Genomic DNA, 27610 nt, shown 5'->3' with positions numbered 1-27610 from the left:
TGGTGGATATGTGTCCCATGAAGTCCATCTCCATCTTCCTATAATCAATAGTGTAACACCTTATGGAGTAGAGCCACTGAACTCCCAATATCACATTTGTGTCGAAAACGTTTACCACAAAGAAATCATCTGTGACTATGTAGTTTCCCATCGTCAAGCTCAAATTGGAAATCATCTTGGTGCATTCCATGCGATTGTTCCCTAGTATCACTACTGAAAACACATCAAACTCCTCAGTGTCTAGGCCCCTTCTGTACACAAGGCTAGCATCTATAAAATTATGGGTAGCCCCACCATCAATCAACATTGTCACTCTCTATCCTTGTATAATGTCCCTCACTCTGAGTGTGCGGAACTCGAGGACGCTTGTAAGTGAAGCAATGACACCGCATTTAACCCGAACATGAGGTTGCTTGTCCTTCATCTCTTGGAGTTCCTCCTCTTGTGGTTGCTCTTGCTCATCCTCCTCATCTTCACTATCTGAGAATGCTTCAATGTAGTGAGCCTTGTCCTTACTTGCACACATGTGTCGTGGTGCCCATGGCTCTTGACATGTGAAACACAAGTTCCTCCTCCTAAGATCTCTCCTAGTCTCCTTGTTCAACTAACTTCGCCCTTACCACTCCTTCTGAGGAGATCTAATGTCCTTACCTTTCAGTGGAAAGGTCGATTTAGGAGGAAATCTGGTCTTAGGGGCTGCATCCTACATGTTTCGTGCTTTTCTCGCTGCATCCTGTAATGTAGTGGGTTGGTAGGTCCTTACACATCCATGTAGAGGCTCAACAAGTCACTTTATAAATAGCATAATTATTCGGGTGGTTGATATATTTGTCACCAATACCAATAGCCTCAAAAAGTTTGATATATAGGCCTCCAAACTGCTTGTCTGTCTAAGATGTGTCAATTCTTTGAAGTAGATCTTTGGGTCCTTATTGAACCTCTCAATGAGTCTCTGTGTGAACTCCGTATATGATGTGATGTCTGCATGTCCTAGTGTGATCAATCCATGGCACCACCATTCCTGGGCATCTCCATCTAGGTGCAACGTGGCAATTTTGATAACATCCACCTCCTTCATTTGGTTAAGTTGAAGATAAGTGTCCAACTTCTGCACCCATGTCCTTGTGGAGCATTTAGATGACCCATCAAAATTAGGTAGTGTCATCTTCCCCATAGCTCATTGTAGATATTGATCCTTGTTGTTGTCCTTGTAGAACCCCACTAGTTCGTGCTTATCTCTCAAGTGACAAAAATTCACAAAAGAGAGGGGTCCCTGAACGTTGCGCCCCAATGCATGGTACGCCTCCAAATTTGCTGCAAATGACTCCACTTCTACTCCCTTGATGCTTCATCCAAAAATTGAGATATGGTGGGTCTAACAGGTTTACTATGCAAATTGGGATGGATCTACATATTAGTGCAAGTATGAACATGACTCCCTTCGCTTGAGTGAGATCCCCTTTCTCCACCATTTTCTTAACGGTTTTGATTCTTGATTGTGGCAGTGGTCAACTGCCCCATCATATCAATCATCATCTTTTGCATCCTTATTTTTTCCATGGGGCCTTCACTTGGGGAGCAATACCATACCACGTGCATTCATATTGGAGGATATATATTGAGGAAAAAATGACATAATATATTGAGTATATAATAGGGGATAACGAGTTTTTATATTGACAGGTATAAAAAATAGAGCTCAAAGTTAATGAGAAAATATAACGGGGTATAAAAAATGTTAATGAAAAGATGGATACCTACAATATGTAGTGAAAATAATGGTTTTTTAAGTTGGGAAGGTGTATTGGGTTCGTATTGGTAGGAGGTTAAATAATGTGATTTTTAGAGTATTTTCCAATATATAATCAAATTAAGGGTATTGTTTAGTACACCACGAACAAGTGTTATGTTAGAGGTTCATTGAGTGAATCCCCCCATGACTGTTTCGTTCATCGTAGCTACATTGTTTGGTTCCATATTTTATTTGACTCCCATGGGTTCTCCACCTATATCACTTTCAATTTCCCCTTTTGAATTTGGCTCTATAATCTTCCTTCTCGGCATTACTTTGCTTCAAACAATTTTTTGAAAATCTCTTTGACACATCTCATCAAACACTTTGTGAAGAAACATTTCTTCGAACACTTTGTAAGCAAGGTAATAAACACTTACAACAAAAATATTTCAAGGGCACAATCAAAATTTTATTAAGTTGATCAGAGGATTTACATGCAAAATATTAGCTTGTGAACATGTAATATAACTCTGACAAATCGCTAGATCAACTAAGCCTTCACGAATGATGATGATCTCAACCCACTAAAAAAAGAACTCGACCCACAAATAATTTGGCTTGGCAACAAAAGATAACATGGCCTCAACAACTGATGAATTCGGCTTGCAATAAATATAAGCAATTCGGCCTCCAAGAATGAGGAATTCGCCCCCCCTGTAGAAATGAATTCGGCCTCAAGAGAATAATGTGACCTCCAATAATCAACCTCCACAATTAATGAACTCAATGTTCAGATGAAGAACTTGGTCTTTAAATGACAAATTCGACTTGCCAATTATATATTCGATTTTCAGTTATTAGCCTCCCCAATGGTTGAACTCGACAACAGATGATGAACTCAAATGACAAATCAACCCCTTAGAAATTTGGTCCTCCTGAAATAATGAATTCAGACTCCTTCCGGGACAAGTAATTTAGCCTCAATAAATCTCTTGCAAATACGAACTCAGTTTCCAAACGCTGATCATGACCTTCAGCTACAAACCCAAACCCGCAAATCTCTGAATACAAATGGAAGATTTGATGTGATCTCCCCTCAGAGCCAATTAAGGTGGCACTCTAGGTCCATCAAACTGCAAATCTTTGAATACAAATGGAAGATTTGATGTGATCTCCCCTCAGAGCCAACTAGGGTGGCACTCTAGGTCCATCAAAATCAACCGCCGAGACAACTAGAGTGTCACTCTAAGTCCACCGAAATCAGTTGAAGGATTTTGCTTGAAACCCTTGCATTAGACTCATTTGAGCCAAGTCAATTCTCTAGAAATGATAAACAAATATGATGCTTGACAAATGACATCCTCCCCCCTTCTAAAGAATTGTTGGACCTTTTTTCGATCTTTTAGAAGCACCATTTTTTTTATTATTTTTCATTGACAAAGTCAATAAGTGGATTTTTCTTATTTTCTCCAAATGACTTTTGCCTCATTTTATTTATAAATATTTTACCCCTTTTATTTAATAAAGTGGTTTTTTCTTATTTTTTCGAAATGACTTTTGCCTCATTTTATTTACAAATATTTTACCCCTTTTATTTAATAAAGTAGAGTTAGGCAAAATTCCCAGGTCTCTTAACAATTTCCCTTTTTCCAGCCTAAAGGAGACAAGCTAGGCTAATAGGGAGGTTATCTCCATGCTCAAGCGACTAGGGACATTACACCTAACTTGAATATGGTCGTTAGGAGGCCAGTCTAATCCAAACATGAAAAATTGAGAGTTATATTGTGAGTCTAGTAACATTGATACAATAATGCATAATTTCATATATTTTATTCCATAGGCCAAACCGAGAGTTTACATACTCAATTTGGTGTTATAAGATATGACTACAATAAAAATGTAATTAAATGAATCTTCTATTTAAACTAAGTACAACAATAATATAATAAAATAAATCATTAACTCTCCATAGAGGATATAAACAACATGTAACATTAACAACCAAGCAACCCGTTTATAATATCATGGTTAATATAAATGGCGACAAAAGTGTATTGCCTCTCATATGTTCATAATCCATATTGCACAATACCCATTTATAATATCATGGTTAATATAAATGGCATAACTAAGGAAAGACAAAAGTGTATTGCCTCTCATATGTTCATATTTCATATTGCACAATACCTTATAGAAATGGGGAAGCATAAAAGATAAGGTCGTAGAAGATGCTCCTTGGAATGCCACACAAACCTCTATTGAGTTGACAATTATGCTAATCCACTCCATGTTCCTTAATTGTGCATTTATAACAATGCCATTGCTCAAGGTGTCCCACAAGGTTTAGTGTTTCCAAATTATCATATGCAATTGATTCACAGTGCTAGATTGTGTGATTTAACTTTTAACACATTTTGTGACAGAGTGTTGTTTGCCACTTTGAAATTGTATAAGATTATTTATTTTGCTGCTTAACTTACGTTATTTACTTTTATGCAAATCACTCTCAAAAAGTGACCTCAAATTCTAAATGTGCTCATATTTACAAAGACTATTATTGAACTTCATCAATCCAATTACTAATGGCATTCAACCTTTGAACTATTCTTAGAGATTAATTTACCAATTTAAAGAAAATAAAACGAAATGTTGTTAAAATCACTATTTACTTTTACGCGAATCACTCTCATGAAGTGGTTGCCAAACTCTATGTGCACTCATACTTAGGCTATTATCAAACTTCTAGTCAAGATAAATCGAAGAAATAAAAAATCATAAGGATGCCCAACACCTAACAATTACAATTCTAAAGTTCCAAAATTTGAGTAGAACCATATTTTTTTTTAAATAAAACTTTGAACCTAACAATATTTGTATTTCTATGAAAACATTTCAGCGTAGATAACTTTTTGTTTTTTTGTTTTTCACCATAGTGGTAACTTTTTTGGAATAATTTGGATGTGGAATTACCAATTACCACCTTTAATACCAAAAGTGTATTCAATAATTTGCAAGTCAAATATACAATGACATCTTAAAGAATCTACTTTTTAAGTCTTATTACATGAAAGCAAACATACTGCTTCAAATTAAACATAGAGCAAACATATTCCTTCAAATTAAACCCAAATAAATAAAAAAACAAATACCATTACCAATTATTTAAACTAATAAAATAAAACTTCAAAATTAATAATTATAATTTACATTTAATATCATATAAAAAATATCTTTTATGATATATTAAAATCTTTCAATACCTTTCATTCCCAAATGGTATTCCCAAATACATAAAAGAACAAATAACATTCTCACATAAATAAAAGAACATAATCATCATTTAAGCTAATAAAACAAAACTTCAAAATTAATAATTATAATTTACATTTAATATCATATAAAAAAATATCTTTTATGATATATTAAAATCTTTCAATACTTTTCATTCCCAAATAAATAAAATAACAAATAATATTCCCAATCATTTAAGCTAATAAAACAAAACTTCAAAATTAATAATTATAATTTACATTTAATATCATATAAAAAAATATCTTTTATGATATATTAAAATCTTTCAATACCTTTCACCTTAAAGTGTCTTTATCGACTTATATCTCTTTATTGCGAATTTTAGTCTTTCACAATGAGCGTATGAAATTAACTTCATGCATTCATAGTTTTAAAATTAAGAAATTAGAACTCCTTTTTCCTGAAAGGGATGATGATCAGCATAGAACTAAATATATGACGAGACGAGATAATTATTTTAATTTACTAAAAATAAAAAATAAAATAATTTTATAAATTTCCGAAAGATCCAAGTAGAACCATGGAACTAGAGAGTACAGTCCACTACTATAATAATGTGGGAGTGTTCAGTACACTCTGAAGTGCCCAAAACAGACGCTGATGTGAAATTATTCAGTAACCCCGTACAAATCCTGATGACTTGGTATTTTTTTATAGGTGGTTTATTGTATTTATTTGATTTGGGAGTTGTTTTAGTGTGATTTTTTGATTTTTGGTGTTGAAAACTCGCTGAAAAATTTGAGGTGAAATCTTGATTTGTGTTACTAAAACTGGTTTTTTGATTGTATATATAGATTCAACGCCTTGAAAAATACCCCAGAGTATTCTATTGTGTAGGGGTTACCTATCACGCTTGTGATTTCAATAAATTCTTGCTATAAATTTTAAGGAAATTAAATCAGAAAAACTCACTCTGAAAACTTCCAAAAAATCTCACTACTAAAAACAATTAAATGTATTAACTATATACATAAATAATATTGATTTAACCTGTTATTAACATGAGCCAAAATAGATAATCTCAAATTACAGACAGATAGTCAGAGTATGAAATAAAGACAACGGACAGTGACTTATCATTGACGGTCTCCACCACACAATCTACACTGGCTTAAATAATAGTGTGATATTTATTAATGTAAGCCAGCCCTGATAGCGTGGTATTTATTATTGTAAGGCAGCACGAACACTGATAGGGTGGTATCTATTATTGTGAGTTAGCCGGTGCAAACCCTGCTAGCGTCCACTGGGAAATGTCTTGGACTGATTGGTAAGGATGGGTAATTCTGCGAGGAACCTGTAAGCAACCAGCTAGAGCTCTCCTATAATCTGTGACCAAAGAGAAAAATCTGGTGATGGGAAATTTACTGCTTAGGTCGGGCTGGATGCCCGTCTCCTTGTCTGAATTGACAGGTACGTTTTTATGGTCATGTGTAAATGCTGCAAATGCTATTTCCACCTCTATAGAAACATAAATGTCTGTTTTTACATCCCTTTTTACGTCAACATGCGATGGATGCATGGTCGGGAACATGAGATGATGTAAGGAGGGGTGTCTGGGTTGTAAAGGACGGGTATTTATGTTACTATGGAGGTGGAAATAGCGCTTGCCTGCAAATAGTGTCTCCTAAGCGAGAAAGAGGGACCGTGTCATGTCACTGATATGATGTTTTATATTTCCTAATATTTATTTTTCAGTTTATAAATTTATTAATGTAGTAGAGTCGCATAAATTCATGTTAAATTTAAAAAAAGTGGTATAGTTAGTGTTTTCTATGGTTTAGTTTAATAAAATATTTTAATATCATAATGTGTTGTATATATTCCAAACAATAATAAAATTGTAAAATGAATTATATGAATATTTGTTTAATATTTTTTTTAAAAAATTTAACATTTTTTTAGTAGATAGATTATATGTATATATTTCCTCATTTTTAAATTAAACAAGTTAATAATTATTTATTTAATATTGAATGATGACAATTTTTTTATATAATGCTCATATTATAGTATATATGTCATGTCATTAGAGTATAGATGGATATAACGAAGTTGTTCAAATTGTACACATTATTTTTACATATTTTTTCAAATTTATATTTTTTAAATTAAAAAATAAAACTCTTAAATTTTTTTATTCAATACTTTATACCAATGAAATCTATTTTTAAATTTAATTAAAAACCATTTATATTTATGGTAAATAGTAATTAATATATAATCTTATTTTTCAAATTATTTATATTTATTGTACATAGTAATTAGTAATATAATATATAGTAATTAATAATAGAGTACACAAAAATCAACATAAAAAGAGATGAATAAAAATAAATTTTATTTAAAAATAATAAATTTAATTTTAAATTTTAGTTTTTTTAATAAAAAACTAATAACAAATCAATAAAGAACTGAATAACTGAATACGATAAAAACAAATATAATAAATACATAATTATTCTAATAATGAATAATAATAAATATATACCCTAAGTATATACCACCCAGCAACATTAATATCCCATGGTCCATTAGATATGGTCTATTAAATATTGATTGCCCCCACATCTCTGTATTAAATATTGATTGCCCAACATCTCTGGCTGAGATATCTGCACATTAAGTCGTGATTCCAACCTGCCAGATACAGTGGCCTATTAAATATTGATTGCCCCACATCGCTGGCTGAGATATCAGCACATTAAGTCGTGATTCCAACCTGCCGGATACAGTGGCCTATTAAATATTGATTGCCCCACATCTCTGGCTGAGATATCTGCACATTAAGTCATGATTCCAACCTGCGAGATACACTGGAGAAAGGAAGCGATCAATTTGGTGGGACTACCACTGGATATGGTTTGTAGGGTGCGCTGTCTAAAGGTTATCTCCTCCTCGATACACAGCTGTCCACCAATCTTGATATAGATAATGATATGTTTTCATCATATTTTTATATTAATAATTTATTTTTGAAGTTTATCAAATTGATGTATAAGATCATTAAAAATACAACTAAATAGATATCAAATTAGTGTATCAAGTCCATAAATATAAAAAAGGGCTATTTTTTCATCTCTTATAACCGATCCCGATTCTTAACTGGTTGAATGACATCCTAAGGTTCTGCCACCAAGGATACTCAAAACAGAACTATATCAGGACCAAGAAACTATGGAGGGGAGATCAACCAAGTAAAGCACCAACAATCTAAAATATGGGATCGACAATCTAAAACATAGGATCCTAGAAAGACAAGGACATCCTAGAAAGACAAGGACAACTGCAGGACAACCAAGCAAGCAAGCCAATGATCAACAACAACACAAAGTTTAGGATTTAGGAGGATAAATTTGAAGGAAGTCATAAAAATTTCTACCTAGGTAATCTCATGTAGGAGCATGAACCCTAGTCAATCCAATCCATTCTTGATTAGACCGAAATGGGTTGTGAAATATCCAAAGAGAATTTTTCCATCAAATGTAGCATGTATAAATTAGGGATTTAGTGTGATTACATGTGTCCTAACTCTGGAAGGGTTCTAGATCATTAGGTTGTTTTGATAAGTTGGTATGATGGCCAAGTGGGCTTTTGTAAAAATGACAAGTGTCAGATTAAGATGTTAGTAGTGTGGGGACAGATGCCCAATCAGTTTTGGTTTTGTTAAGATATTTCTAATTTTTAAGAAAATATATACTGGTAGGTAGTAGAAGAAAATATATATAGGTGTATAGGTAGGTAGTTGAAGTAGCTTAGGGAAAAGTAGCCTGAGAAAGGGGTACGAGAGCCTACTGCAAAGAGGCTGTTTATTCCTCCGTAAATACATCTTGTTGTGAGTAATAACATAATGAGTGGAGTTCATGTTTGAAATAAATGAAATGAAATGGTTTTAATGACGTTCACGAGACCTCGCGGTCTAAGGGATCACCCACTATCGCTTAATCCATATTCATATTTTTTCTACGCTGATTTTGCTGTTATGGATCTTGAGTAAGAAATTTGTTGTTTTGTGAAGTCTTGTCTCCTCGAAAAGCTCACTAAGACTGTTCACCTTTAGGTTGCTAACAAAGTGACGACGGATAACTTCATACGCTGCACACTCTTTGATAAAATGCCATTCTGTTTCTACCACTCCTTGCAAAAAATGCAAGTTCGTTCTTCTCAATCTTCTTTAGGGACCGCCCATCTACTAGTTTCACATCTTAAATGATGTGAGCCCGTCCTTAACAAAGCAATTAAAATTTTAGCTGCTCCCTTGATTAAGGAACTCAAATACTCTTTATCATCATGTTTCTAAGTTGGGTTAAATTCTTTGACATAATATGCTTTCTTTTTGCCTCCCTGCTTTTTCTACATGGCAGTCCTAAATTTTTCTAACACCCACTTTTTATCTCCTCTTTAGCATGAAAACAATCATGCAGTTTTATGTCCCATTTAGCTAACAACTTTCTGTTTTGTTTCATCCGGCAGTTTTGTATACGTGTACGTGCCTCTGATTTTCTAGTATGGTCCGTGTGCATACTTTGTGAGAATAAAATGTATAAGGTGGTATCTGACATAACAAGAGTGCCTTCTTTGGGTAATCACCCATTTCGAAGCATGAAAGAGTTCTCAGTTTATTTCTGAGCGTTTAGAGGGGAGAGATCTATGAATGATTGTCTTGCTTATTGTCGAGAAGAACTGCTGAGAAGGGAGTAGGATTAGCGCGCAGTGATAGCATTTCAAAGTTTGTGGACTCCACAAGGTTCCACCCACGCTATGCTTAGATTCAAGGTTCACGATCCCCCACAGAACTCTTCCCACACCACACATAATTTGGATTTCAGTGGTTCGAAATTTACAACCGTTGGACATGGCCCGATCACTCTCCATAGTCGACTAGTCATTGTGGGCCCTAGCCTGAGGAGCGGCAAAGTGGTTAGTGTCGGTATACAGAGTGCATGGTCTGTAGCCAAAGAGGAGAGCCAAAACCAAGTCCAAAGGCAAGAAGAGAGCCAAAACCTCGTTTGCTCCCCCCTCTTTCCCCGCCCCATCAGTGGTCACCCCTTCCTTACATCAGGGGTATCCCCACCCGCCGCAATCCATATTTGCCATCAATCAGTTTGTTTGATCGCTACCATTAAATCAAGTTCCCATGCAGAGTGCCCGGTCACCAGCTGGTTGTTCGACTATGGTGGAAATAGTTTGGGCCTAAGTACTTAGTCTGGGGATTTGGACAATAGCAGACCGTGTACGCATTATCTAGAAATTGGGGTTCTGACTGAGAAGTGCTATTGTGCATTACATTGGGGTTCTGACTGAGAAGTGCTATTGTGAGGGCCGAGCAGGTGGAACCACCTAGAATAGTTAGGACTAGCTACATTAGATTGGGAATTTCTATGATAAAGTGAGAATGAATGTTTATAGTTAAGAATGTTGTTACATATATTTTTAAATGTATATATGTTTAACTTATATATAATATTTTTTATCCATTTTTTTTTTAGCTTATAGTATTGCAATAAAGCCTATTTACAAGTTAAGAATCTTTGACTTAAAGTTAAGAATCTTACAATTAAGAATCTTGTTACACATTTTTAAAAAAAGTATATATATTTATCTCATATATTAATTTTTAATAATATTATAAAATAAAATTATAATTTAATTAATTTTTATGATTTTTTAAAATATTGATAATGTGAGATGTATTATGTGATAAGTGTTTTGATGATTATTAGTTTTTACCAACCATTTAATTTATATGACTCCATATTAAAAAATTCTTCTTCCTTGCCGTTATTCCATTTATTTTTACACCATCTGTACTCTTTTAGGGGCTTTTGTGGAGTGATACAGCTTTTGCTACTAAAATGTTCTTGTCAGTGACTGAGTCCATTTTCTTCCAGTTTGATTACTCAAAAATTAAACATACGATATGATCTATTTGTACAACATTAAATACGAAATAAATTACTGCAAAGAAAGGAGGTTGGACCAGTCAAATATATGGGACAATAATGAACTGAAGAATCACTGTTACATCACAGAGAAAACTCATTAACTGACAAATGCACTCTAGGAAATTAATGACTTTGAAATGATTGTTATTACCTCACGGCCTGAGTGGCAGAAACAAATCAACTTCCAAATCAGGAAAACAATTGTTATTTCCCATTTGAATTTTTTATGCTCTTGTACCTGCAGCACTATGACTTCTGAATTTCAGCGAACATATTATGACCGAGAACATTATTGAAAACGGGCTCTTAATTAAAACTTGTCCATATTTTTATTTGACAAAATCTAGTCACGCCTGTTTCAAAATATGATGAGGATGGTTTTGATTTCTAGGTCTTCAAAAGTTTTTCACCTTAGAGAGAAATTTACAGAATGCACCTAACAAAGGCCATTTCCTGCCATGTATACTATATAGTAACACTCAACTTCGACATAACATTACAAGTTAAACTTTTTAACCAAAATTTCTGAACATGCGAATTATACAAAATAATAATTCAAGAAGAATGGCTCGAAGGTATTACAGGGGTTGCATGCAACTTGACGCATGAAGAAATTGAGGAACTGTCTCTGTAAAATCAGGACTTTTTATTATACGGCCTCAGTATGTCCTTGACAGAGTGTAATAGTCTCTATATATACTTGTTTGTCTTATATTTCAGGTGTAGGCCAAAATTCTGGTTGACCTACTAATTGACTATTTGATAACACAGAGTGGTCCTTAGAAGTTATGTTGGGTAAGATGGAACACACTATCTGGTTCATAGTGGCAAGCTAAACATATTTTCAGTCCATTCTATAATTTTTGCAAAGTTTAAATGGTAGCAAATCTTAACACTAGAAAGCAAGAGTCGGAACAGGTTTGCTAGAACCCAACCTAGGCTTAACCGTAAGATCTTCCCTTGGGCTTTAAGTGTTAGAGATGGCCAGGGTCATTTTATAATAGAAATGCGTTGATTTCCAACTGTGCTTGAATTGAAAACCAATCCCCCCACAACAATATATGACAGAATGGGATAACAACAAAGATGTGTTAATTGATGTTATGCAGACATGGATCATAGGCAAATGGGCAGGCTACGAAGATCAAATGTGGGCTCCTTCAGGAACCCACTTTTACCAGTTTACTATACCAATGATTATTGAATTCAGGAAAGATTGCACGTATGGAGATTCATCAGCACTTAAATTACCAGACACCGCCAAAGGCGTGAATGGCTGTGAGGTATAAAGGGTTTCTACTTTAGAACATTTGCATTCAAAATATAGTATCAGTGTTTGTTATTGTGTGCAGTTATGCATCAGTATAGAGTAGAGATGCACATCAGATATTTTGGTAGGGCATTGGATTTTTCTGACTGAAACTGTTTTGCATTTGGGTTTTTTCCAGCATAAGTTGCCGAGAAGAGTAATACACGCATGCCATGCAGGAGGGTTGATACATGGTCTTGAAGGCTATGAGCATCATGAAGTTGGGGCCATCGATGTAGATCGCCTTGATATTGTATGGGAGGCAGCAATGAAACATGGACTCAGGCCTGTTTCACAAAGCAAGATTCAGTAATTGATTTCTATTTCTGTTAGATTGGAATGTTTGTTTATTTTAGTATCGGTTCTCAATCGCTGGCTCAGTCATTCATCTATCTAATAAAGGTATTTATGTGCACAATTGCACAACTGGACTTTTGGAAGGCTGCTTATTTTCTTGGTACTGATCGTCCACCTATTCTCATATACTGATGAGAAATGAACCTGTTATGTCGATCTACCAGCATATTCATATTAAGTTTGACTCATAACATGCAACTGGTGAGGAATAATGAGCCCGATGAATTTTAATAAAGGCTACAAAAGTTGCCTCATACTGTCTGAAAGTTGGGTTCTAGTGATAAGCTACTTTAAAATAAAATCGCAGTTCACATAGACCTGCATCAAATCATCATAGCTTTTCATGAACAGTGCAAGTCTTAACCTTGAATTACAAACAGGGATTTAGGTAGATGTAACAGTTATGCGGACTCTCATAAAATATGATAATTAATATACTTAATTATTATGATAATTAATATACTTAATTAATAGGATGCATGTGTTTGGCTGGTTATAATGTAATTATTCTATTGGCAAAATTCAAATCTTTGTTAATTTTTTTTTAGATTTTTTTAGAAAGTTTATTTAAATTTTGAGAAAAATGATTATTAAATTAAATATTTTGAAAATAAAAAATAATTTTGAAATTTTTATTTTTATTTTTTCATTGGCTCATATAAATGACTAAGTTTATGGAGTTATAAATAAAACTTGTCAGAAATAAAAATCATTTTAAAAATACAAAATAAAAAAATTGAGAAATAAAAAGTATTAAAAATAGAAATAATTTTTTTTTATAAGTTAGTGTCATAATAGTACAAACATCAAATCAAATAGTACACATTAAATCTCAATATTTATGAAAATTTCATTGTTAAAAATAAAAATAAAAATTATATGCCACACATATCAAATCTCAATATTTATGAAAAATAGTAAACATATCAAATTTCAATATTTATGAAAATTTCATTTCTAAATAAATGTCTCAAAGTCATGTATAACTTTTAATTAATGTGTAACTTTTGAATATAATTTACAAAATTTACTCTTGGTTTTGAAAGTTTTTAACAATCACATTTTATTTAATGATATTTTTTTGGTGGTTATATATATATGAATATGATATTTTAAATGTGAAATTATGTGATATATATATATATATATATATATATATATATAATAAAAACATCTAAAATTATTATGTCACTACTCAAATAAAATATTTAGTAAGTTATAATAAGAAATCATTAACAAAATCTCTTTTAATTATAATACAAACATCTAAAATTATTATGTCACTATTCAAATAAAATATTTAGTAAGTTATGATGAGAAATCTTTAACAAAATCTCTTTTAAGCCTTACTACTAGGACTCTAATACTATTGTAACAACTACAAAAAAATACAACGAACAAATTTGTGATTTTCTATCACTTTCTATATCACTATAAAGATATTTTTGAAAATGCAATCTAAGTTCTTGCTCTAAACTCTTTCTGCATTTGATTCCATTCTTACATTAATGCTATATATATATATATATATATATATATATATGAAAAAATGATTGAAATTGCTTTTTACCTTCCCAAATTGATTTCTAATTGGAATTGATACAGTCTCAATTTTACATTTATTGTTTATCTAATCTATTAATAACTTAAAGTCTCCCAATATTTATAAATATTTTTCTATTGTTTTTTCATAAAAATATAAAATGCCTAAAACTTAACTATTCCTTTACTAACAACATATTTCAAAATAATATAATGTATTGATAAGAAAAAACAATGTCCCTTCCATTATAAATATTTATAGCTCTTTGGTACGTCCCTAAGTCAACATATCTTTTTTGTAATTAATTATGTGTTCTTTTAATATTATATATTTTTTTCTTTCAAACATTTTTACCTACCTTTAATAGCTAGTTTGATTTTATGATATTAAATATTTTTCTTTCAAACATTTTTACCTACTTTTAATAGCTAGCTTGATTTTATGGGCAACTTGTGTAGGAGTCATATAAGGCCTTGAAATATCAAGTTGTCAAATAATGCAAGGTAAAGACTTATAAGCATTTGTAGATGCATTAGTTATTTAAGAATATAGACAACAAAGAAAAGCCACTTGATGCCATTTGTTGTGTAAATTTTTGTTATAAGTGATTTTAATGCAAAATCGAAATTTCATTGTTTTAACTAAACACTTAACCAAATCTTAACTTTGTGAATTCAACTATAAAAATCTCCATACTTAAAAACTTTTACAATTTTATTTGTTTTAATATTCTAAATTAGAAACCTAAATTCAAAAGTTGAAGAAGATCTAAACTATTATAATGTGGCTTACAGGATGGAACCTTGTAAATCATAAGTTTTAATAATTATATTTTTAAGATCTTTATGCATGGGCATGTGGGGAATTTTTATACTTTTGCTATCAATTACTTTTTGCATAAGAGGTGGGTACTAAGAACAACTTTGCATATTAGGCTTGTTAAGATTTTAATTTACTTATCAATAATTATTATAAATAATCATTTTTTTAAAACTAAATTATAATTCATATACAAATATATTAAATTGTTCATGGGTCTTGGATAGACGGCTATTGGATGTGCTATTAACGCACTCCTATATGTTGAGTCACTGGTTCAATTCCATATCCTAATAGGGTGTTATTTGTGGATATGATGAATTGGAAACATGGATTTAAGAACATGTACTAGCTAATATGATTATTTTTAACACTTTTATCATTTTTTTAAAATTTAATTATATCACCATAATTAATTTTATTTATTTATTTATATTTAGAAATCTATTTTAAATTTTGGTTATATATATATATATATATATATATATATATATATATATATATATTAATCACAATTTCCTTAATAATATATAAAATCACTTCAACTTCTCATGAATCTTACCATTTAAGTAGAAATACAGATTTAAGAATATAAAAAATTTATCCTAACATAATAACTAGCAATTGCACCAGATGTTGCAAAAGAAACATGGAAAGGCATAAATTCGAGAAGAATCATGACATATAGAAGATCATTGAATATAAAAATTAGTAAACAAAATAACATTCAAAAGCTTGATCAAAAGCTTAAAGTCTTTTACCACTTAATGTGATCGAATTTTCCTTTGTTTGTCCTTGCTTAACTTATTTTGTGCATTTGGGTTAGTTTGTGACACAGGTGGTTTTTTTTTTTTTTTTTTTTTCGAAAATGACAAATTCAAAATTTAGCATTGGATAAACTAGTTTAAAGCTAGTCACTAACATAGCAACTTTACACTGTTTGATATTAGAGAAGTGGATCCTTTGTTGAGCATTGATTAAATAATTCTTTTAGCTGACATAACAAATTTAATTCACTATTTAGAGCTACCATGTTGAACTCTATGGTAGCAACCATGATCTTTCCTTTATTCAGTTGCGAGACTTGGCTATGTATTTGACTAGGCAGGGGGCTATAAATAAACACAAAATGATTTTTATGCATCAAAAAGTAGACTCTATTCCCACAAAGTGGAAGAAGGTTGCAACTTGTACATTTGATGTTGAGATTGTTTCCTTCCACACAGTTTTGGTGCATATTTCTTTTTCCTCTCCTCGTCATTTCTAACCATTTTTCAATATTGAATTGTCTCACTTGATCAAAAACTTGTAGGCTTTTACATTCTACCTACACATAATTTGATTCTAAATGTGTTAATTTCTGCATTATTGTATGTCAAGGTCCAATGGAGGAGAAGGATTTGTGTCATACATAAATTTCATAATTATCGTTAAGTTACTCGAACATAATGTCTAATACATTAAAAAAAAATAAAAATAAAAAAACATAACTCTACATGTGCATTTTTGTACCTTCTCTGCTTCAAGCAAATAATTTTCAATTTCTGCTCCACATTGTTCAATTCACATTCTTTGGAAAAGTTATCAGCTTGCATCATGCTGCATGGGGATCCATATTAGATAAGACAAGGGAGTCAACCCCATAAAGTTGCTTTGCAATTTTATTATATGTAGGTTCTAATGCTTGGCAAAGAGTCTTGACTATGTAGGTTGAATGCCTAGGTCCAATCCTTTCACAACACAACACTAGTAGTACAATCTTAGGAATGGATGAAGCATGAGAAAGGTTACTCTTACATAAAGGAAATTATGGCTCTACCATACCCCCTAAATGTTTTCACAATACGTTGGGTTCAATTTTGTTACTTAAAAAACTTGATGTAATTTCCTAATACATGGATGATTTAAGCCTAACAGACTATTATCTTACAATATTGATAATGGGTGGAGTGTCCAGTTAAAATATTTGTGAGAGCAAAAGAGTATTTAATCTACAAGAAAAAGGCAGGTTACTCTTACATAAAGGAAACTATGGGTCTACCATACCCCCTAATTGTTTTCACAATACGTTGAGTTCAATTTTGTTACTTAAAAAACTTGATGTAATTTCCTAATACATGGATGATTTAAGCCTAATAGACTATTATCTTACAATATTGATAAGGGATGGAGTGTCCACTTAAAATATTTGTGAGAGCAAAAGAGTATTTAATCTACAAGAAAAAGGCTATCAACTACTCTGATTTATTTTAATCTACAAAACCTGGATTACCAATATGAATAACACAACCAACTTCAATTGCAATAAAAAAAAGCTAGAAGTTCGAGTGAAAAATCATCAAAAGTGATTTTCAAGTTCACCTCAAGTAAAAAGCATTGTTTTTGACTATTGATTTTGCACCTCAGGTTGATGATTGCATCGAAGATAAGAGAAACCATGAATCCTCCTCCAATGATGTTTGATATTTTTCAATGACTTATTAAAGCGAAGTGCCACAAATTGACACCCTATAAGTTAATTACCTCTTCTTTCTAACACTCTAACACTAATAGGAATAGAATCCATAACCAACTTCCAAGCTGACATGATAGTCTTTCTAGACATGGTAAACTCAATGACTCACACAATCTCATGCCCGCAACATAGTTCTTTCTACCCTTAAATGTTCTAAGTGTTCCTTGAACTTTTTCATTTTTCCTCATCTCATTACACTCATACTTTCTTTCCAATAGCTTTCATTTTCCTTTTCTTTTACATTTTTATTTTTATTTTTCTCTTTTAAACATTCATTAAAATATAACTTTTTTTTTAGCTTTTATATATTATATTATTTCTAATATTTTAAACTAGTTTTAATTTTTATTGAAAAATAATCTTGCTAAATCAAATTAAAATAAAATAAAAATCATTTAATTAATATATAAAATTCATCTTCTTTATCATAAATTTTTTTACTTAAATTTAATATAACCTTATATCAAAACTCAATATCCTATTTGAAATTTATATTTTTATCAAAATAAATATATTTATGAATTTTTATCTAATAATGTGAAATTTAAAATTTAAAATTCAAAATAAAACAAATTTTAATCAACTAAATTTATTAGAAAAATTATCCAATTATTATTATTTCAAATTATAATAATCTGAATATAAGTAATCCGCCAATCAATTTCGTGTTAGCATCCATATTGAAATTTGAAAAAGCAAGTGGAAAAATAGAAAACACCTTCTAGGTCACTCTACACAACCAAGGGACTTTAATGTGTCATGGCAAATCATAATTCCATGCAGAACAAGAGACATTAGTGAAGAATGTAAGTTAGCGAGCCCTTTAAGCAATCATGGGAAATCAGTGAAGAACGTGAGCTCTTTAAGCAAACATGGGACACTAGTCTAATAACTTTTTCACATATAACCATTCAAAACAATAATAAGAATGAGAATCGATATTAAATCGTTAGTTGACTTATTATGGTTTTTTTTGCTTATAAATTTCCCTAATCTTTTCTTGAAGGTGGCAAAACCTATCAAACTCAGGTGTCAAACCAACAGTGAAGACAACCATCTCTCGCTGCTATCCGCGAATGTCGATTTGACTCATCACCGTTATCAAGGAAAACCACGCCACCTGTAATAACCCGCTGGTGGTCCGTAAGGGAGCAGGCTTTCACTCCTACCAGATGCCTGTGGGTCTTGGGCTGTTAACCTGTTTCCTTACGTCTGAGCTCTTAGCCAAGCAAAAACAGTTTTACGGCATACTCCAGGCCATATGAATTTCCCTAATCAACCTATGAACATCATACAAAATACAAAATTCTTACCAATAAAAAAAATCACATTAAATGTGCACTCCTCAATAGAGAACACATGGCTTTTTCGTTATAGAAGTTTAAGTTACTTTTGGGAAGAGATCAATGAGGAGAAAGATATTTTACGATGATTAGCATATGAAAGAGTAATTTTGAGGATCATTTTTTATTTTTTTGATTGCTTCTTTTGATCAAAATCACTTATTTTTAAATTCGTTTAATTAATAATTAGGTTAATTTTTATTATTTTTATTTTTTTAATTATAGTAAAGTTTGTGATAATAAGTATAGTAAAAAGTGGATAATTGGTTAAAAATAAATAAATCTAAATTTAAATGATGAAAGTATTGGTAGCATTTACATTTTTATATAGGGATTTATTTGTGATTAATTTAAGAAGATTTTTGTATTTTCCTTTTTTTTTTCCCTAACACCAAATGATGGTGCAATATGCTTGATTATTTTTCTCTAATGAAATTATTTGAGGTTGCACTGAATAGTTAACGCTAATCAGAGTATATGCATTTTGTTTATGTTATTGCTCTACATATTTACTATAATTTACATTTATATGATTATCTAGGTCTAAGGAAGGTTTGTCATTCACTTTTTCTGTAGTTCTAAAGAAAGGTTTGGAACTATAAGGATGCACTTGGATTGCACATAGCATATATAAAGGGATTAACCATCTTATCACAATTATTTTTCCATCATCTTAGATTAGGTAGTTACATAATATAATTAGTTTATTCTAGAAAGTAGTGATTGCTCTTTTTATTTTTCTAGATTTATCAAAGATTCAACCCTAGTCATTGGGAGCATTCACAGAGTAGACCAAATTATGTTAGAGAGAGTGTTTGTCACACATTGATCCAAACATCTTCATGCCAAAATATTAATGATTCATATTATTGATATTGAATAATTTGCAGAGCCAAAAAAAGATGTATATTAATCTGTTCTAATAAATAAAAAAATAAATACAACATCACACCCTCACCCTCACCCTCAAAAGATGGCTACGTCTTTACGATCACACTCGTTCCACGAGAATACGAGAGACTCTCGTGCCCTGAATGGACTGAATGAACCTATTTGTCATTGTGTATGTCTTAGTGACAGAGAAAACAACAATTTTCTAAGATAAAATATGAACTCTCCATCACCGTGCATGGAGTTGAGTGCGAAAAAAGCATATTGTCTACTTCATTGCTTGCTTAGTCTCGGGGATGAATATTTTGAAATTATCAATCCTTCAACTGAGATGTAACCTTGGGTTTTAATCTTCATTTGTAGTTATTATTGTGCCAATCCCAACATTAGTTTAGTGAACTGTCTTTTTCTTTTAAGAAGTGCTCAGTCCTGGTTTTTGGTTCTTAATCTTAGTTACTTATATATTTATGCAACATTTACTTGTACGTTTTCGTTATAAGACATATATTATAATTCATGATCCAGTGACAAATCTATATGATATGAGAGCACAAATTCTAGGGACACAAATTCTAGGGACTGGGGGAGCTCACTTGCTTGGGTGGTTGGAGGTTTTCTTGTCGTAGGAAAGAAAATATGAATTGGTCATGTCATCTCTTGAAGGCTAGATGGTGAAATTTAATAGCCTAGTATTTTAGAATTGATGGCTGTAAGAGGAGTACGCAGACCCATCCTTGCTTTAGAAAATTCTACAAGGAAAAGGGACAAGAAATAAAAGAGGAAAAAGGATAGGCTGCCAACTGGTATGGTGTGTTGGCCACCGATTGCAACAAGCCAACCAATAGAGAAAAATATGGAAATAGTTGGATAGGCGGTGCCCTTTGTATTGGCTGGAAAGATTTTGGTAGGAAAAAGCCACTGTCAGAGGGATGACAAGATGGATTCATCCAAATTTTTAGAGAGGCATTCATATGGAGAGGCAACATTAGGAAAAGTGACATTCAAACAGTGAGAGGGGGCATTCAAAAACTGTTAGAAGAACACAAAGGAAAGAAGGGAACACAATAGAGGAAAGAGAGGAACGTAGCAGCGAAAAAGGGGAGAGGTTTGATCTAAGGGAAGAGTACAATAGAGAAGGAACAAAGACCAATTGAACAATCGAAAGAGGGCAGTCAAACTGTTGAAAGAGAACTCATAACCAGCGACCCGTCATTATCTGGAATCTAGATCCAGGGTGTTAATTGCAAGTGAGGACTAACTGCAACTATCTATGGTTAGGTGGAGAGTCATTGTCCTAGACTTAGTTTCCCAAAATCTCTAAAGATAAGTGTTCCTCATGTATTTTCAATAATAATGAATGTGTTTAAATTTTTGGTATGAAATCGTGTTCTTTGTGTATGAGGCATGATTTTTGACTTATGGTTTACAAGATTAACTAATATATTGTTGTCACTGTTTTAGAGGTGTTGGAATAGTATGTGTTGTCTCACTTATGTTTTTGTAGTAACTGGCATGGAAATCATTGTATAATTACAGTGGAAGAAATATTCAAATAACTGTAAGCTCATACCATCATTGTGCATATTTCTAAATAGTAATGCTGAAGATTTCTTCCCTTTAGGCCTATTGGCTTGTCTATTTCACATGGAGGACAATCTAAGTCCTCTAGTAATGAACACCCAGGTTTTGGGTATGTAGTCTCACTTCTCAGGCCTAAGCATAAATAAGCCTTACGTATCTGTGTCGTGGATGTCACTGCCTCCTAAGTTCGAATAGTTTGGTTTTATGTTTCCTATACCTAATATAATGTTGTATCTCTGTTATACACATAATGAGTTCAAATTTCTCATAGATAAGCATCCTATTTCACATGTTTCTCAGTGTTGTGGTGACTGTAGACTTGGGTTATTAACTCTAGAAGTTCCTCTATTCCAGGAGGGTTAGTCTTTTTCATAGATTAACCATGTTGAAGAGTTGAGTCCAGAGATGAAGATTAATAATCATGTTACCTAAACTATAGTGAAGATTATAATTGCGTGTATAATGCTAATGATAGGGTTTATCTATATGACTGTGCAGTGTTTCACATCGCAATGGCTATATATTTTATAGAAAGTAATCAACCACAATGGATATATATTTTATAGAAAGTAATAAAATATGTATATTAAGGAGCTTGGAAACAAGAAATTGGTTGTCATCCATTGTTCTGGAAAAACCCTTCAATGTAACATCTTTAACAAATAACCCAATGAAAGGCTAGATCTGAGAGTTGTTACCCGAATGTAATTGCAAGAGCGTGGTATTGTTGGGCCTACAATGATATATGTGTTTAGCTCTCTAAATATTGTTGCATGTGGCAGTGTGATATGATCTACGACGAGTTATCCCAGCCATCACATTACAAATGCAAATGTGTGATGACCTATTAGCGATTGAGGGTGACCTATATTGGTCATCTCTCCTTAATCAAATATCTAAATATATACAACAACATGATAAAATGATTTCAATGAAGATGAAAGGCATTGGACGTGTATTCTTCGCTTAATTCAATAACGAGTTGCCTTTAGTGAGACTTTTTGGAAGCTTTTCGAGTGGGTTTTTCTGGTCTAATTTCTCTAAAATCCTGCAAGAATTTATTGAAATCACAAGCTTGATGGGTAACCGTGCACAATCGAAGTGCCCTAGGGGTTTTTTAGGGTGCTGAATCATATATACAGTAAAAAAAACCAATTTAAATAACACAAATCAAGATTTCATCTCAAAATTTTCTGCCAAGTTCCAGCACCGGAAAGTGCAAAAATTCGCACTAAAGACAACTCCAATTCGATAATATTCTCATCACATTATGTGTGTTAACCCTACACGCTATGCAATATATGTTAACCTCTATCTATCACACAATACTACAAGTTATTGTAGTTCAAGGCCCTGAACTTATCTCGATTGCCGATTCGTCGAATATTCGACAACGGACATGGACGCGGTCAAATAATTGACCACGCCTATGTCTGTCTGATTGCCGAATATTCGATGAATCAACAATCGAGATAAAAATACCCAATCCAAAGTCGGGGGTTTGACTCCCTGTCGCCAAATCAAAGTGTTGCGGAGGAAAGTAGGCCTAATGATCGAGTTGTATGACTCATAAAACCATGTCCTAAGACAAGAGGTAGAGACAAAGTACAAATGCAATCGTTACGGTGAAGTGAGTATTGTATTGTCGAGTCCCCTTGGCATTGTTTGCTGCTTATATGCTTGTTATGTTGGGTCTATATAATACATAGAGCATCGCGATGATGTCTTAACTGTAACTCTTCGAGTGGAGGTGAGAGCCTTGGTTCCAAAGGCTTTGATTCATGCAACCATATCGTGAAAACCTACCTTATAACCAAGGTATGGGTCGGAGCCAACCTTATCGTATTGACGAATGAGTGGAGGTTGGGGTCAACCACACGAGTATGATGAAGAGTTAGAAGGTCGATGTCAGACCAACGCGGCCGAAGAAATAGCCGTTACCGGAGGTTTGGGCCGAACTCTGACTCAGATTCTCGTTGAATCATGTCACATAACATTATATATGGTGTGGTTAATATATATAGATGCCCATATATAAACCATAGAGCGTGCATCAATAGAAACACACCTGGGCAATTTCTATGATAGAGTACGTTTACGTTTATGTTCATATATATATGAATGCAATGTTTACGACAGGGTATGCTATATATGTGTTGATTAATATGCAATGGTGTGTATAGTTCAAATCGACGACGAAGACTTAACCTCTTAGATCAGTGGAAGAGAATGCGGTGGGCCTCACCCCCTATGACATCGGCAAGGGAGTGGGAAGGCCTCTTTGCCACAGAGGTCGTCCTATGGGGGCGAGCCATATTTCCCATGCTATCGGGTTTTAAATGAATGGCGGCTGTATATGCCCACCATTCGATTTCGGCCTTAACAAAATCGAACGGTGGGCATATATAGCCGCCATTAATTTAAAGCCTGATAGCATGGGATTTATTGGTTTCCGTCGTATGGGCATCAAGTTTGGATGGTAGATCTTCCGTCAGGGACTCCTCCCTGTGACGTCAGTGGTGGGAGTCGAGCCTCTTTGATCTAATCTCTTGTGTGTAGTTGTTGGATGAATGGTGATATATATATATATATATATATATATATACGTCAGTGGTGGGGAGTCAAGCCCCACCCATTGTTGATTTAATCCCTTATGTGTAGTTGTTGGATGAATGGTGGTGTATATATATATATATATATATATATATATATATATATATATATATATATATATATAGGTTTGGGTTTGGGGCGATGAGATCAAATGTCTGACCATTGTTTAATAGGTCGAAGGCAGTGGTGGTGGTCGATGCATGAACTATACATATACATGTTCACAAGGGTAATATATATATATATATATATATATATATATATATATAGTCAAATGCACATGTATTGGTATATGGAGGGATTGTGGGTCATATAATTCAGGTGGGCCATTGCAAAATATTAATCATAGATACATTCATAAATACACACACATATAAATAGCTATATGGGGTACGCCATGTAAGCAGGTATCCTTAGGTCTTAAGAATCTCTGTCGAACAATAGTGGGTTACTTTGTTATGTGGGCACCACAAGGAAGCCACGTGGGAACCATGTGACAAGAAAGAGAATAATGATAATTTAGATGAATAAAACCTTAAAGGAGTGTAATTTAGAACCCAAGAGTCCTAATTGGAAAATTTTTTATATTACTGGAAACATATCACCGAGACGAGTGTGATGGTAACATTTATTTTGAATTTTGAGAACTTAAGGGAAAGACATTTTTTTTTATCCCATATATCTAACTGTGTACTTGGGAGATTGGATTAGCAAGTGAACAATTCACCATGGGGTGTTTAAAACCAAGTACATAAAAATTATTTGACATAATTTTTACCCTAGAAACCCCAAAGTGGGGAAATCCAACAAACTTGGGCTCTTTATTCAGCTTTAGAAAATTGATGACAACAAATATTTCCTTAGGAATTTACAACAATAATTTACCCAGAAATTGCCAGCCCTTTGTCCCAACAAATTAGTTGTACGACCCAGTGAAATTTGGCTTGTATGGCCTGCCAAATTGATTTGCATGGCTCACTAAAAATTGGCCTATATGGCCTAGTCAAATCGACCCAACAATGTTATGAAACCAGCTCAAGAAAAGATAGAAAAGATAGATCAACGCCTTAGAATTCAGCCTCTTCGAGGGGGCAACCTCCTTTACATTACATAAATGAACAATTCTTCGATGATACAAATGACAAAACTTCCTTTCTATATATAGGAGTCTAAGGAGTCACAATATAACCCAGCCGACCTAACAATAATAATATAAAGCCACAAAAATAACAATAGAGGGATTCTATGGGGCACAGTAATAACAATATGGGGGCAATAGGGGCACAACAATATTAATAAGGGGTATAACTACAATAGTAATGGGGTAATCACTAGTATTATAGGGACCCAACATGCCCCTCTCCTTCAAAAAAGTGTTGTCCTCAACGCTTGAGTAGTTCTGGATACTTATGTATAAAATTCTCATCCTCCCATGTGGAATCTTCAGTAGGTAAGTTCTTCCACTTGATAAGATACTCTGAAATTGATCGATTTTGTAGCTTTCGAGTTCTTGTTTCTGTGACTGCTTCCGGTTCCAATATAATTTTTCCTTCCTCGTCAAGTTCTGGCAATATTGTTTGAACTGGGAGCTTGTCGCCTATAACCTTCTTTAAACATGAAACATGGAAAACTGGGTGCAATCGAGAAGCTGCAGGAAGCTCCAATTTGTATGCCATAGTACCAATCTTTTGCAACACCTTGTACGGACCATAATACTTTGGTGATAATTTATTATCCTTATTAGCTTGCTTGAGGGACATTTGCTTATATGGTTGTAGCCGTAGGAATACCCAATCACCTACATCAAAACTTCTTTCACTGCGATGTTGATCTGCCTGTTGTTTCATTCTATTCTGTGCCAACACGAGGTTATCCTTTAAGAGTTGGAGGACTTGTTGTTGATGTTCGATGTGATGTTCCACTGTCTGAACCTTAGAATTTTCTCTTAAATATGATGTGATGGATGGTGGTTGATACCCATAAAGTGCCATAAATGGGGTCATTTTTGTTGCTGTATGGAAGGAAGTGTTATACCACCATTCAGCCAGAGGCAACCATTTGACCCATTGTGTCTGTTTATCAGATACAAAGCAACGAAGATATCCTTCCAAACATTTGTTTACTATCTCAGTTTTCCCATCAGATTGAGGATGATAAGATGAGCTATGAGCTAACTGAGTACCAAGACAAGAAAATAATTCTGTCCAAAAATTTCCAGTGAAAATGGGATCTCTGTCACTTACAATAATCTTTGGGTTTCCATGTAGCTTTTGAATTGTTTCCATAAATGCAGTAGAAACTGTACTGACCTTAAATGGATGTGATAATGCACAAAAGTGTGCACACTTGGTAAGTCTGTCAACTACCACCATGATGACACTCTTTCCCTCAGACTTGGGTAAACCTGTGATAAAATCCATTGAAAACTCCTCCCAACGTTGGCTTGGAATGGATAAAGGTTGTAATAGACCCGGTGTCTTAATTGTTTCAACTTTATTTTGTTGGCAAACCAAACATTCCGCCACAAAATTTTGAATATCTGATTTAAGGCCATCCCAAAAAAATTCCTTCTTAACCCTGTGGTAAGTTTTTAAAAATCCTGAGTGCCCTCCTAAGGGAGAAGTGTGCAATTCCATAAGAATTTTTTGTTTTAGCTGGGAATTCTTACAGAGGTATAAGCGATCTTTGTACCATAACAAATCATTTTTCCAGCTAAATGTATCAGACGTATTGGAATCTTGTTGTAACTTTCGAATAAGTGCCCACACTTCTTCGTCATTCTTCCATTCCTCCCTTGCTTCATTTATCCAATTTGGTTGGATAATAGAAATGGCGCACAACAATGCTTCTACATCCTCATCCTTTCTTGAGAGTGCATCTGCCACCACATTTTGCTTCCCTTTTTTGTAGATGATTTCAAAGTCATAACCCAACATCTTTGTGACCCACTTTTGTTGCTCTTCAGAGGATAATCTTTGTTCTAAAAAGTATTTAAGGCTATCATGATCCATTTTTACCTTGAAGTGTCTTCCCATTAGGTAGGGTCGCCATTTCTTAAGTGCATGGAGTATTGCGAGCATTTCCTTCTCATAAATAGCTTTGCTTAAAAACTTTCCCTTGATTGGACGACTTTGAAAAGCAATGGGTCTTTCATCTTGCATTAGAACAGCACCAATTCCATTTCCTGAAGCATCACATTCCACAATAAAGGTTTTTGTGAAGTCCGGTGTAGCTAAGACCGGTACTTGGCACATCGCCTCTTTAAGATGTTCAAAGGTCTTTGTTGCTTCCGGAGTCCATGAAAATGCATCTTTCTTCAATAATGTTGTTAGAGGTGCTGCTATTCTCCCATAATTCTTAACAAACTTGCGATAATACCCTGTCAAGCCGAGAAATCCTCGCAGATTCTTTATGGATGTGGGAATTTTCCATTCCTTAATGGCTTTAATTTTGCTAGGGTCTACCTTAACTCCTTCATGAGATACAATATGACCCAGGTATTCCACCTCCTGGACTCCAAAGAAACATTTGGATCTTTTTGCATATAATTGTTTCTCCTCCAATAGTTGTAGCACCCTGTCAACATGTTCAACATGATCCTTCCAAGACTTGCTGTAGATTAGTATATCATCAAAAAATACTAACAC

At 33.3% G+C, this 27610-nt stretch overlaps 1 protein-coding gene across 1 annotated transcript in view; it reads left to right on the top strand.

Annotated features, from left to right (window-relative positions):
- LOC149249555 (very-long-chain aldehyde decarbonylase GL1-1-like) overlaps positions 1-12912 on the top strand; it is a 132285-nt gene extending 119373 nt beyond the window's left edge. Inside the window, exons 10-11 of the mRNA XM_089456280.1 lie at positions 12102-12275; positions 12441-12912. Coding sequence (XP_089312406.1) covers positions 12102-12275; positions 12441-12614 — 348 coding nt within the window. The 3' untranslated portion in view covers positions 12615-12912. The remainder of the gene's footprint in view (positions 1-12101; positions 12276-12440) is intronic.
- Positions 12913-27610: the final 14698 nt, after the last annotated feature.

Source organism: Pinus tabuliformis, chromosome 7 (assembly GCF_031772625.1).
Source record: "Pinus tabuliformis cultivar Carrire ecotype Pingquan chromosome 7, CPIR1, whole genome shotgun sequence".
In the NCBI taxonomy this organism is placed as follows: Eukaryota; Viridiplantae; Streptophyta; class Pinopsida; order Pinales; family Pinaceae; genus Pinus; species Pinus tabuliformis.
This window is presented reverse-complemented; position numbering and strand designations above follow the sequence as displayed.